Here is a 14173-nt window from a genome sequence, read left to right on the forward strand (position 1 = left end):
AGACTCTGCTGCCTAAGCAGAATTTTGCTTGTGACTGATCGCTCAAATTTAGCAGTGTAATGTTTTTATGTTGCTGTGATTGTTTCTTTTGTGATCGCGGTTTTAAACAGTCCTCCAACACATCTCCCCAATGGCCAAAAAGCTTCCAGCTTAATGGGTGGTGACAGCTTTAAGACCTGCAACACTTCAGCTGCGGCTTCATCCAAGTCAGCCAAGATGAGCGCAGTCAGTAAATCTCCCGGGAACCCATTCAACCCACGATCTTCTTCTTCTTCTTCTGTAGCCTCTTTGACAAGCTTTGCGCCCCCCCGCCATCACTCAGCGTTCTCTGAGACCTCTTTTAATATGCATTGCATCCTGGGAGCTCTTCAAATCAGCAGGAGATTGCTTTTCTCTGTCAGACACCTGGATGAGGAGCAAAGAGCGGAACAGGACCAAGCAAACCACAGCTGGAAACAGGAGGTCCTGCTCCATTCATCTTAGTTGTGTTTATTTATTCAGTGACAGGGGTTTGAATTTAAACCTTGACAGAGCTTGTGAAAAACCGGTGTCAGTATTGAATTCATAGCCCTGTGATGCTCATTATTATGCAGGGGACTGTATCAATGAGTATTGTCCTGCTTTATGTGATGTGTCCTTTTTTCTGTGTACCTTCAGATGTCAGCTGTCAAATTTGGGGAGCCAGGCGAAGTTCCATCGTTGTTGGTGGTGTCAAACAAGCAAATCTATATCTTGGAATTGACATCAGAAACCCAGTGAGTAGGGCAACTTTACACAAAGTACATCCTCAGTATGAGAAACTTAATTGCAAGAGTGTGTTCCCCAGAAGGAGAGAAAGAATGATACATAAAGAGAGACAGAGGCAGATATATATGTATATGTATGTGACAATAATAATGTGTGTATGATAACAGTAGAAGTAGGAGGCATCAGGCAGGACCATGGCAGCAGTGTAGCCACAACTCGTGATTCAGATGTAGCCGCGATTCAAGGCAACCTGTGAGACAGTGGAGCACAAAGGCTGCAGAGAACAAGCCATGTTAGAGACGTGCAGTAACAGGACATAAATGTTAGCAAATGAAGAAGCACCAGCTTTTCAGAATCTGAGAGAGGAGGAGAGAGAAGGTACTTCAAAACAAGTTTACAAACTTGAAATGTTTGCGAGTCCATTAAGAATGGACGCATGACCCACTTTACCATGACCCACCAGTTGGGAACCACTAGCCTAGAAAAAAGGCTCTACACCCAGCGACTTCCTATGCAGCCACTTAAAGCAATTCCAGTTGAAAATCGTAACATTTTTCAGAACGGCACTCATGTCGTCATGTTCCAGCAGGAATACAGTCCAAATTCGGGAAGAAGTTAACAACATCTGCAACCAAGATCATATGTTTACCTGACATTAGCATTTACCTACATGAGCAATGTACATGTAGCGGGAAATGACTGTGAAGAGCAGTGCTTCCTCCTATAAAAAATCAACAGCTTCAAAATACAGCGGGACACATTCCAGCAAGAATATGATCTGAAATCAGGGGGACATTAACAACATCAGCATAATAGTTTAAATGTTTCCTTGATATTAGCATGTAGCTACATGTAGCAGTGTAAGCCACATAATGTACACACATGCAGTAGCTTGCCTGGAGCAGATAACCATATAAAGAAATCCATTACAAGCTGACTTCAGCTTGTCTCAAAAGTAGAAAAAACAGCTTAAGTCAGTGAGGTGTTGACAAAACACACTCAGATTTATCAAAAGGGTAATCAAATCCTGCTGGAGTGGACAGTGATTCAAAAGAGGGCGCCGGATTGCAGTGAACAATTATGATACTTAATGCTGGTGCATAGTTCCACACCCTCTCCGTTTAGGATTTGGATTATATTGCATAACCTGCCCAGGTTTCTGGGTCACATCTTGAGAACACATTGACCTTGCAGTGTCCGTGGGACTGTGGAGTCTTTTTCTCCTTCGCCTAGTCCTAGACCCTTTGTTATTTTTTCTCTCTTGTCTGTTGCACAAATGAAAAGCTTTTCTTCTCACATCAAAACAAGATCTGTGCCCCTCAGACAGGAGCGTATTCTGTGTGTGTGTGTTTGCTGTGGCAAAATGACTACAAAGTTCCCTCTCTTTTTCTTGGCACTGTGTAAGAAGCCAAACTATTATTTTGACCTTATATCTTAATCCTTGAAAAATGAGGTGTTGCATAAGTTATTGCCGTGATTATACTGAGTAAACTTTGGCTTTAGCAAACACATCTTAAAGTGTTGTTCTGGCAGTCACACCTCCAAGAGTCAGAGATCAAGTAAACCATTTAATCCGTCTCACTGTGATGGTGCTTTTGCTGCATTTTCTGATGCCTCACATCGTTTCCTCCCAGCAGAGGCCAGCTCTCCGATTGGCTGCAGAAGAAGGACAGCCACCCAATCATGGAGCTCAGCTACCTGGAGGTGGGACTGGGCTCTCAGAGCATCCACATGGAGTTTGGTGACGGGGGAGTGGCCTACACTCTCCTCGTGAGGGACAGTTTACGCTGCAAACGCTTCTTTGGCCTCTTGACAGGTAAAAAGAAACGCTGCCAAATAGAAGCAAAGTGGAAAATGGTTTCTGTTTAATGTATGGAAAAACATATAAAAGGGCGTCTTATTTTAGTCAGAGTGAAAGAAACTCACTGACCCTGTTGTTTTTGTGCTTACTGGTTACACTGGTTTCAGCACTTTCCTCAGGGCGCTCTGAGGGAAGATGCCGCAAAATAAACCATGGACTAATTTAGATTTTAAAAACAGCTTCAGAGCTCTGTTAGATCCCTGAGGCAGGTATTGGAACAGCATGTTCCTCTCACAGGCATTGTGCCACAGAAACCCAACCTACTCCCCTCACAAACTAATACTATACCATATGTGTGCTACGTGACGCAAATCTCTGCCCCCCCTCGGTATTGGGTTCACTCAGACTGAGCACATCCTGCCCAGACCAACATGTCTACAAGGGAGGACCAGCGGCTGAGAGGAAAACCTTTTATTAGACGGGGGCTCCTCAGGCTTGGAATGTCTGGAAAAATATGGAAAATGAATTTGACAAACCACAGCCCTTAAACGTGCACAGAAAACAGGAAAACATCTTGGCACTTACGGAGAAGCTGCTCAGTACACATAATTTGACATTTTGGGAAATTTGTAACAGACAGTGTGACGTATGAAAGTATTTTCCCCTAATTACTGTTTCATATTACCAGTTTCAGGGTACAAGATACCAAACACAGTGAAAAAAACCCACTTCATATTCAGCCAACAGACATGCTGATTAGAAGAGCAGTCCCACTTTTTCCACAACTCTCTGCCTCCAGCTGCTGTCTGATGGTGTTTCCGTCCAGCTTTCACTCATACACAATCAAGCAAGAATATTTTTGGAAGTACATGAAAAGTGTTGTTTCATAAATAATCGTCTAGCATCTCATAAACTTTTTTTTTAAGTTCCAATTCATTCATTTTTTTCTTGATTTAATGGGGTACAACCTTGTCTATTTTGGAAAAGAGATCTGGCCAAGAAGGCAGCATAAAAAACATTGTTACAGCAATAAATACAAACAACTGACAGAGAGTTAGAAAAGATTGTAGGCCATATTTGTAAGAATATGCTGCTTCTTTCTTTACTCGGAGAAATGTTATAAATAGAGCAAGCCACTTAACACATGGGTGTTCATAACTTATCCCAAAGTTACATTTGAACCACCTGCATCAAGTGACATTTAGATGCATTTCCCACTTTTTCCATCACATACTTTTTTCTTTTCTCTCTCACTCTTTCTTGAGCGTACCCTCTGTCCTCTTACTCTCTCTTACTTTTTCTTTCTGTCTACTTCCAGCAGATTGTCCAAGACAGATTAGACAAGTGAAAAAAAAAGAATAATGATTTGCCTCCAGGTGCATCCTAAAAAAGATTTATAAAGAGGAGCTATTACGCACATTTGAGGTTCATATTTCTGTCTTGGATTTCAACTAGAACATTAAACACTTTATTTTCCTCATACTGTCTGTGCTAGAAACACCTGTATGACACGCTACAATTTACGTTTCCACTCAAAAAAGGTCTGCTCTGATCATATCTGGGCCTTCTACATCTCAGCACCATCATTGCAGCCCAAGCACCCAGGATTATTGCCTCACAAATAGCATCTACGCTCAAGCTACTGTAATCCTAAATGAAGACACTGCCTTAGGTGGCCAAACAGTGGAATTACAACTTCAGGGTTTGTCACGTGATGCCATGGGGCCCAAAATACCTTTTCCCATAGACTTACATTGTAAAACAGACGGCAACTTCTGCAAACCAAATGACCACAAAAGTCGTATGTTCATACATCTGAATACGACCCTAAGGAGCTTTTCCTAAATTAGCACACCTACCTGCACATCCATGATGCCAATCTCCCATTCCACCACATCCCAAAGGTGCTCTATGGGATCGAGATCTGGCAGGATCAAGGCAGGATGGACCTGTGCCTTCATGTTGTTCACACCAAATTCTGACCCTACCATCTGAATGTTGCAGCAGAAATCGAGACTCATCAGACCAGGCGATGTTTCTCCAACCTTCTATTTTCCAATTTTGGTGAGCCTGTGTGAATTGTAGCCTCAGTTTCCTGTTGTTAGCTGACAGGAGTGGCACCTGGTGTGGTCTTCTGCTGCTGTAGCCCATCTGCTTCAAGGTTGGACATGTTGGTTCAGAGATGGTCTTCTGCAGACCTTGGTTGTAACCAGTGGTTATTTGAGTTACTGTTGCCTTTCTATCATCTTGAACCAGTCTGGCCATTCTCCTCTGACCTCTGGCATCAACAAGGCATCTTCACCCAGAGAACTGCTGCTCACTGGATAGTTCTCTTTTTCGAACCATCCTCTGTAAACCCTAGAGATGGTTGTGTGTGAGCATCCCAGTAAATTATCAGTTTCTTAAATACTGGCACCAACAACCATGCCACATTCTGAGTCACTTTAATCACCTTTCTGATGCTCAGTTTGAACTTCACCAGGTTGACCATGTCTACATGCCTACATGCGTTGAGTTGCTGCCACGTGATTGGCTATTTCCGTTACCAAGTGGTTGAACAGTGTACTTAATAAAGTGGCTGGTGATTGTATATAAGGAAAAGCATAATAGGTCCCCTTTAAGTGCCAAACACTGGCACGTAAAGTATATGATGTTTATATTTTCTTTGATCCTTGAAGGAAAAGATACTTTTCCTGATGCCAGATTAACCCCAAAACAGCTGTTGCAATATTCTGTCAGAAGACGTACGGAAAAGCTTAACCATAACAAACCCCATCTATCGTCCAAGCTGGCTCCCATCATGTGAACAAAGATGAAAACCACAACTGGAATGACGGAGAAGTTGCTGGCTGGAAGAGAGAGAGAAAGAAAGAGAGGATGTGGTTATAACGGCACAGATTTCTAGAGCTCAGAAACTAAGCAAGTCTGACACAGCTTCATTGAAACAGGAGAGATAACACGAGACCTCTGGAATCTGCAGCCAAAAGAGACAAAAACGAGTCACTGATCTGCCCTTTTTGTCGGCCAGTTGTTTTCTCTCACTTTGGAGGAATTTGTCAGTTTTCATTGTTGGAGTCAAAATGTGTTACAGGAGATTTCACTTGAGGTTTCGGTAGTAGCAAGAAGGAATGTGGTCTGGGATGAAATGCACCTTTTAGCTATGTTTTAAACTGCAAGACAAAACAGTAATCTGTCTCCTTTTCATACTGCCCTGCCTCAGCTGTCCGACTTATCAGGCACTGGTATGGTATTTGATTTCATGTGAAAATCATCAGGGGCATTGTTGTTGGTGGTGAAGGCAGCCAAGGAGTCTGGGACTGAAACAAGAGGAAGCAGAAGTATTGACACAAACCAGTGCACCAACTAAAGTCCATCTGCTGCAACACGCCGGGCCCGTCACCTTTGCTTACTTGTGATCGCGATCTTGGATGGCACCTCGCTAAAACTGTCCATGTTAACACGACATTTAAACTTTTGGTCAGTCTGACGCTCAACTGTTTCTACTCAACATTCAAATATGTTTCGCCAGCAATGTGGGAGACTTTGACTCAAGTCCAATGCAAATTTCCGTGACATTGATAAAGCCATCATCTGTCATTTTTGCCCAAAAAAACTTTCCAAAAAGGCTCTTTGCTGAACATTTTACTTTCAGATGAAATTATCACAAAGTTGATTACAGAAATGAATCTGATTCAAACTGACTAGTGTTTTGCTGACTGTTTAAAGGCATTCGAGACATAACAAAGAACAGGACAAGAATATTATATTTTCATCCAACAACAACATCATTTGATTAACTTTAGAATATTTTACAATCAACAGTTTAAGATTTAACAACCAAATATGATTTTTAGGAAAGAGAAAAGGTTTCTGGTGCAAAAGAGCTTGGTCAAGTAGTGCAAATGTTGTTTTTGGCTATTAGCAGGTACTAATATCTTCCAGTGCATACAGTATGTATAGATTCATTTTCTGTTATACTGACGAATCATGTTCCCATCTAATATAAGACTTAAAGATATAATATGTAATATATCTGCATTGAAATGTCAAAACTAGACCTGTGTTATATATTTTGTTGTGTTGTGTACTTACATTATTACAAATGTCTCCAACAATGTTTAAACCCAGAGAAATCTGGCACTGTATTCAAGGTAACAGTGTGCTTAATTTGGTCATCTGTCAATGGTGTCATAAAACCACTACCCCCAACACAGTAAACACCAGACAATAAATCATTAAAGATCATACAGTAACACAAATAGGGGTGAAATGGAATGGGTTTCATGATAGACCTCAATAAAATTTGATAAAACCATTTGATTACTGTTTTGAAAATCCTGTCCAGCATCAACCAAAATTAGCAACAGTCTCACAGATGCAGCGTGGGTTAGTTTTGCTACTCCCTTTGCCAAGTGGTTGAACCTCATGATTAAATTTGCTACATAAAGGTAGCTGCAGTGGCTGTATGGGTAGTTGACACATTATTATGGATCCCACTGTTTTCTTGGCAAGTCCTGCCCTGCTGCATCGTGATTGGCTGGTACTAACCCTAACCATGACCTCTTTGCCCTAACTGCCGCCAACCATGATGTGTTGTGCCAGCCAATCACAGCAAAGGAGGTTGGGACTTGGAAAGAAAAGCAGTAGGTCGACTCATCTAATGGTAAGTTAATTTTAATCTTGCGTTAGCTAACGTTACCTTGCAGCTGTTTTAGTAGCATTAAATGAGTAACATGAAAGTAACATAAATAAAACTTAAATACTTTTCTCATCCGTGAACATGATTTCTGCCGGAGCCATGTTAGATAGATTTTTATCAGCAATGGTGTTTTTTTTAGTAATGAAGACAACAACCCCCATGATCCCTGGCAACTTCACGATGTCACCAATGTCCGTTTTTTGCAATTGTTTTGACAGAGAGACACCTAGTGGCAAAAATTAAATACTGTGCGTTCAAGGTTATTAAACCCCAGATAATTCATGGTCACGACCCCTTAAATTAATCTTGCAACCCCTAGTAGGAGTCACCAGACCCACAGTAGGCAACCACTGAATATGTGCATAAAGTAAGTCATGTCTGTAGATGTTTTATGTCTTTATGTTGAGTAACATACATGGAAATATTAGTAAAATACAACAAATCCAAAGAAGCTACAGCAGTTACACAATCATGTCTTTTGCCCCTTTACACACTGATGTACGCACTCCTGGGAGTTTGTGATTTTGTAAAACGTGTGACCCATGTGGGAAAATGATATTGACGAGACTTTTCCGCTCCCTTTACTTTCCTCAAAAGAAGGATATCGATAAGGCAGGATTTGTTTCATCATTTTCCTCCACTGTAAACCCAGTGTTGCCCTCTTTCTTCCCCTCTCCTCCTCAGTGTCCCTTTAAATCCTTTTGAAGTCCGTTTATTCAAACTTGACTGCAAAGCCACACTACAGATATCCTGTCTGCCCTGCATTGTTGTCACACTCAATGACACGCTACAATTCGTGAATGCGAGCATGACCCAGCGCATTGTGTTCCCAACATTTTCTCACCCGCGGATTCTATGGGGCTGAAATCTTACACCTGCAACCAGAGACCTTTTGGCTTTCTTATCCGAGTTACAATAGCAGAAGAAGTCTCAGATTGAGTTTGGCTTTTGTGTTCAGTCTTCTTTCCATGAATGTCTGGGTGTGAGATTTTTAGGCTGCTCTACCTTTTCTGTGTCACAGTGTGTTGCACTGATACATGTTCACCCTACACAAATCTGTAGCTGTTATCTTTTATCAAACTATTAACTATGACTGTCAAATCCAAGAAGTCAGTGCTTGCATGCTCTGTTTCCTCCCAAATGTCTGATGTTAGTGAGCAGGGAGATGCTTCAGTTGGAGTTGTCATTGACATCTGGTGTTTGAACAGTTTCACACAGCCATTTACCTTCACAGCTGTTTCAACAAGCTCAGAGCTGAAACATGTCTTTGGTTGGCTGATAAGTTCGCAGGGTTTGAATCCATCCCCCTTCCTTGTGCTCTTTTGTTTTGATTTTTTTTTTTAAACCTTTGGCAGTTAGATATTTCAGTTAACAAGTATGACTTACTTTTTATTTATGCAAAAAAACAAACAAACAAAATAGTAGTGCTTTTCAGGTACAACCAGGGCTGCCCCTGACCAAATTGGGGCCCTAAGCGAAATTTTATTTGGAGGCCCCCATCCCAAATGTATTATAGGTACAAAAATGACTGTACAACAACTTGCCATTTAACTTGACAACCTTTACTGGCAATAACAAATGTACTGTAGATACAGTAGTTTGGCTGTATGAGTCAAATAAAATAAAAAATTCAACCTGAAATAAATAAATAAATAAATCTGAGTCACAAATAGCCATCAGTTACTCATCAAAAGAAAGTAACTTCCACCACCTCAATCCCCCACCCTTGATTAAACACTGAAAATAAAATAAAAGAGGGAGACAGGTTTTTCCTATTTAATCTTATTTTGTTATATTTCTCCCTCTCCCCTCACTGGAGACGTCCGATCTCCCTCAGCCCTCCGCCTCTCCCACCTTAATTAAACACTGAAAACAGAAATAAAATACAGAGACATTCTTTTCTATTTTCATCTTATTTAGCTACATTTTTCCCTCTCCCCTCTCTGGGAGCATCCGACCTCCCGGCCCCGCACATACCCCCGAGGCTTGGGTCTCCCTCTCCGTCGAACCCGCCCGCCCACCCGTCCCAGCACACACTCCTGAGGCTCTTTTGGACGACATGTCGACAACTCTTCACCTGCTGCAGCTCTGCAAGTGCCTGCCAGCGCACGTCTCTTATTGGTCAGATGTCGAGTGCTGTCAATCATTGCAGCGATACATGGGTGGTCAGGTCTCTTCTCTCCTTCCTCGAGCTGATTCTACGCACGCCTCACAGTACCGCATGTGCGCATCCATTGCGCACATGCATCCCCTCGCGCAAAATGTGGCCCCCCATGGAAGATGAGGCCCTACGCACAGCGCATGTTCTGCGTTTAGGGAGGGGCGGCCCTGGGTACAACAATGATAAGAAGGGATACAAATTTCAAAGTACAGACAAAGAAAACAAGGGGACATACAGAGCTTGACATGCAGGGGTGTGGACTTGAGTCACATGACTTGGACTCCGGTCAGACTCAAGTCACAAATGATGACTTTAGACTCAAGTGACAAAAAAAGACATGCAGCTGGACTTGGACTTTAACACCAATGACTTGTGACTTAACTTGGACTTCGGCCTTTTGACTTGAAAATATTTGATAGCTTCTCCAAAACCCCAAAATTAAAAAAGTATGTTTTTTACAAAGTGTGCCACAAATCAATTCATTTTATGACTCAACTCGACACACAATTTTCCAGATGATCCACTTTGTCTGAACCAATCCAACAGCATCTGATCAAGTCGCAGGACAGAACCATGAAAAACTTACAATACGTTGATTAAATCAGTTCAGTTCAATTCAGTAGAACTGCATTTATTCCGAAGGACATTTTTGTGTCACAGAATGCTTCAAATTACAGTAACACTAAGTACAGTAACCACAATTTAACGTTCAACAGCCAGTAACAACCAGTGGGTTCCTCGGGTCAGGATCACTCACTGGGCCCAGTTTTAAAATAATAGAGTATTAAATATCTGGCAAAATATACAAGCTAAGAAGTGCTTTCAAGGACCAAAGCAAAAAAACAGTGTCTAATCGAGTAATAATAGGAATATGATGAGTACAAGAGTTAATAAAAATGAACTAAAATGGTGGAAAAAACAGACTGAACTAATTTTGTTCAACTTAAAGTCCAAACCCAGAGATATGCAATGCAATTTTATTTACTGTTGGATAGTTTCATCTACAGCAGTGCATCATTTTCCATAAGACAATCATAAGTTTGTAGTGTGACTGTCCTGTGAGAACTAAAACGTTTTCATGGTGTCAGAAAACAGCCCTGTCTTCAGAGCTGAAGTACAAGTATCTCAAAATAATAATAATAATATTTGTTGTTATTTCCTCAGGAATAGTGCGAGAGATGGCCCACAAATCAGACAGCAAGCTGAACTCCATCTCCACCACAAGACTCACTGCTCAGCACCATCTCTGGTACGCTCCGCTTCATCCCCATCTCCAGCTGTAGGGAGAAAATGGCAGACATCTTTGACTTTTATTTGTTTACATGTAGAAAAATGTGGTCTGAATAGTGTTGTGCACATATGTATGCGGTCAGGGAGGTGTGAGTTAAGACTGCCTGTTTCTGTCACATCTTTAGTTGATTACAATCACCTTTTTTTAGACTTCATTTTGTAAAACTGCACCGCTAAATTAGCTGGTAAACCACATCTTAATTTGGAACATGTGTTGCGCTACAAATCCTGAGTCATGTGGTGTAGTTTGTTATCACCTCAAGAAGTTTTTCTACACCTTCATTTGTATGTTTCTCTCTGAAACAGGAGATAGTAGCTTTCTCTAGGCTCTCACCAGAGAGGAATGTAGTTATCATATTGAAAATGTTATTTCAGAGGAGGAAATGGCTAATGTTTCTCACGAACAAGTGCAAAATGGGCAAAAAGCATGCTGTGAATAATCAAACATTTCAGTGATACAGACAGAGTGTTTGAAGCAGTTTGGAAAACCTTGAAAACGTGCTTTTCCGACTAGCAGATAAATAAATACAGTCAAATAAATAGCACATTTCCTTCAGTTTGGATGAGGAAATGATAAACGGTGCATTTTCTGTGACGTGCCAAGACTTGTCTTCGTCATAAGGAGCAGATATCCACGTACCAACGCTCACTTATACCTCAAATCTCACAATTTGCCGTTTGTCCTCAGGCAACAGACTCCACAGCTCAATAGTCAACAAATACAGACAAATCAGAGCAGCCCCTTCATGTGTTGCGAGGCAGCTAACCACAGTCTCAGAACACACTCGCAGTGTTTTCACAATCCAAGCTCTGTCAGCCATTATTATGTCAATTATCCCCTTTGCTTCACAGTTACTGTGAAATTCACCCCGTGATGCTCAAGTGCTTCCATCTGAGACAGCACCTGTCAGCCAGAAGCCTCAACAACACTCTGTTATCTTTATAAAAACAGTGTCTGTGCTGTTAGCTACACAGCAGCGAGGTTATGTGTGATGTGCATGGAATAATGTTCATTTCTTGTGCTCTGTTAGGCCTCTGGTGTGTGACGACATCCAGGCAGATGTGGAGGACGGCCAGCTGCAGTTTTTCTACATTCTGGCTTTTGTTCTGCAAGGTGACATTTCTGTTAATTCTGCAAAAACATGCACTGTAGTCTTTATTCTGCGTCTGCTACCGAAATCTCTCTGATATTAGTCAAGGGTTCTGCCCTCATGTGCGTTCCTCCTTTGCGCTGATCCTGACCGAGTTCTGTATATGTTCACGTTATACAAGTAAGATCAGATTTCAAGACTCAACATGTCATGTGTAATGAGGTCTGAAGATGTAAAGATCAGTGCTGTCAGGGGTTTATTACTTTTGAGGCTGTTCCTGTCATCTTTCCTGGTGGTGCTCTGTATGTACACATGCAACTAGATATTTCTCATTTGTATTTATCAGGGAATTTAGCTAACAGTCTGGAGGAAAAAACAAATAAGCAAGATCATAACATTTATTTTAACCAGCTGGAAAACAGCCGAGGGTAAATGCTACAATAAAAGTCTATATAATATTCCTGCGACACCAGAAATATATAAGAGACATGCCTGGGAGTAATGCTAAATGAGACAAACAATAACAAAATACAAACAAGATTATTTACTTCTTAAAACAAATTAGGCTGGACTAATTATTCAGTACTGTACCTCCTGTACATACAGGGATGGAGGAAAGGAAGGAAGGGAAGGAAGAAAAAGAGGTGATAGAAGTAAAGGAGGGATGGAAAGAAAGAAAGAAAGAAAGAAAGAAAGGAGGAGGGGTGAGGAAGAGAAAGAAGGAAAGGGAAGTAATGAAGGAAACAAGGGAGGGAGGGAAAGGGTGAAAGGAAGCAAATGTAAGCGGGAGGTCTGGGAAAGGAAGGGAAGGGAGGGAGGAAATCGAAGAAGAATGTAAAACAGGGATGGAAGGATAGGCAGAACAGGAAGGGAAGGGAAAGCAATAAAGGGAAGGAGTGAAATAAAGGAAGGAGCGTGGGAAGGAAATGAAGAGAGGAAAGTACAAGAGGGATAGAAGGGAAGGAAGGAAAGAAGGGAAGGAAGGAATGCATGAAGGGAGGGAGGGAAAGTAAGCAACAGAATGAAGGAAAGGAGGAATAGAAGGAGAGTAAGAATTTGAAGTAAGAAGGAAAGGAAGGAGGTAAGAAAGTGAAAGAAGGAAAGGAATTAAGGGAAAAAGGCAGAGTGGAAAAGGAAGAAAGTTAGGAGGGCTGGTAAAAAGTTAAGGAAGAAAATGAGGAAGGGACAGGGGAGGGAGGGAAAGTAAGAAAGAATGAAGTAAAGAAGGGATGGAAGGAAGGAAGGAAAAGGAAGTAATGATGGTAGGTAGGAGGTAGGGAAAGGAAGAAAGTGAAAGACAGGATGGGAAAGGGGAAGGATGGAAAGAAGGGAGAGAGGGAGAGAAAGGAAGAAAGTGAGGAAAGTAAAACAGGGATAGAAGGAAAGGAAGGAAGGAAAACAGGAAGCTTGGAAAAGAAAGAAAGTGAAGGAGGGCTGGTAAAAGTGAAGGAAGGAAAAGAGGAAGGGAGGGAGAGAAAGTAAGAGAAGGAAATAAAGAAGGGATGGAAGTAAAGGAGGAAGGGGGAGTAATGAAGGAAAGGTAGGAGGTAAAGTAAGGAAGAAAGTTAAGGAAAGGATGGAGAGAAGGGAGGGAGGTAGACAGGTAAAGGAAGAAAGGGAAGGAGAGGGAAAGGTGAAGAAGTGAAGAAAGTAAAACAGTGATAGAAGGAAAGGAAGGAAGTGAAAACAGGGAGGGGTGGGAAAGGAAGAAAGTAAGAGAGGGATGGCAAAAAGGTAAGGGATGAAAGGAGGAAGGGAAAGTAAGAGAATGAAGTAAAAGAGAAATGGAAGAAAAGTGCGTAGGAAAGGAAGAAACAGAAGGAATAAAGTATCTTCAAGATAAACCAAACTTTGGCAGGAAGAGAAAATATGGAAGAGAAGAATGATGCATTGGAAGAAGCTGACGTGTGGCACCTGTTAAAGATCTCTTCACCTTTGCCCTGTAATGAGTCAGGAATCTGTTGTTGTGACCCAGCTAAATGACTGGAGACTGATAGGTATGCATGTTGTCCGTACATGTGCTCCGCTGCTACAGGATGCCTCACTGTCTGTGCTTCAGAACACATAAAGCCAAGGTAGCTGCAGGCTACACACAGCTGTGCACACCCATGGAATTTCAAGTGCTGTAATTTTGGCATGCCTAGATCTGCCTTTACCTCTGCTGAAGATGGAGCGTTCTGACAATACTGTAATGCTGAAACTCATGTCTGTAGCAGAATGGTAATTTGTAAAGCTTTTAAAGGTTGGGATTCAAGACTGTCAACCAAAGTACAGTACTAAATCAGGCTAAAACCAACACTTGAAGACAACTTTACCTTTTTCTTAGAACTACATAGGGTGGGGAAAGAGGACAACGTTCACTTATCATGTGGCCTTTTTTTGAA

At 41.6% G+C, this 14173-nt stretch overlaps 1 protein-coding gene across 4 annotated transcripts in view; it reads left to right on the forward strand.

Moving 5' to 3' along the window:
* Positions 1 to 14173, forward strand: part of LOC125884961 (serine/threonine kinase 11 interacting protein) — a 35281-nt gene that overhangs the window by 18110 nt on the left and 2998 nt on the right. For 3 of the 4 annotated variants that reach the window (XM_049570293.1, XM_049570292.1, XM_049570294.1), the window contains exons 21-24: positions 658 to 755; positions 2382 to 2563; positions 10573 to 10657; positions 11730 to 11812. In XM_049570293.1, the coding sequence (XP_049426250.1) occupies positions 658 to 755; positions 2382 to 2563; positions 10573 to 10657; positions 11730 to 11812 (448 nt within the window). The remainder of the gene's footprint in view (positions 1 to 657; positions 756 to 2381; positions 2564 to 10572; positions 10658 to 11729; positions 11813 to 14173) is intronic. The other variant, XM_049570295.1, reaches the window with a different exon arrangement.

This window comes from Epinephelus fuscoguttatus, linkage group LG24 (assembly GCF_011397635.1).
Source record: "Epinephelus fuscoguttatus linkage group LG24, E.fuscoguttatus.final_Chr_v1".
In the NCBI taxonomy this organism is placed as follows: domain Eukaryota; kingdom Metazoa; phylum Chordata; class Actinopteri; order Perciformes; family Serranidae; genus Epinephelus; species Epinephelus fuscoguttatus.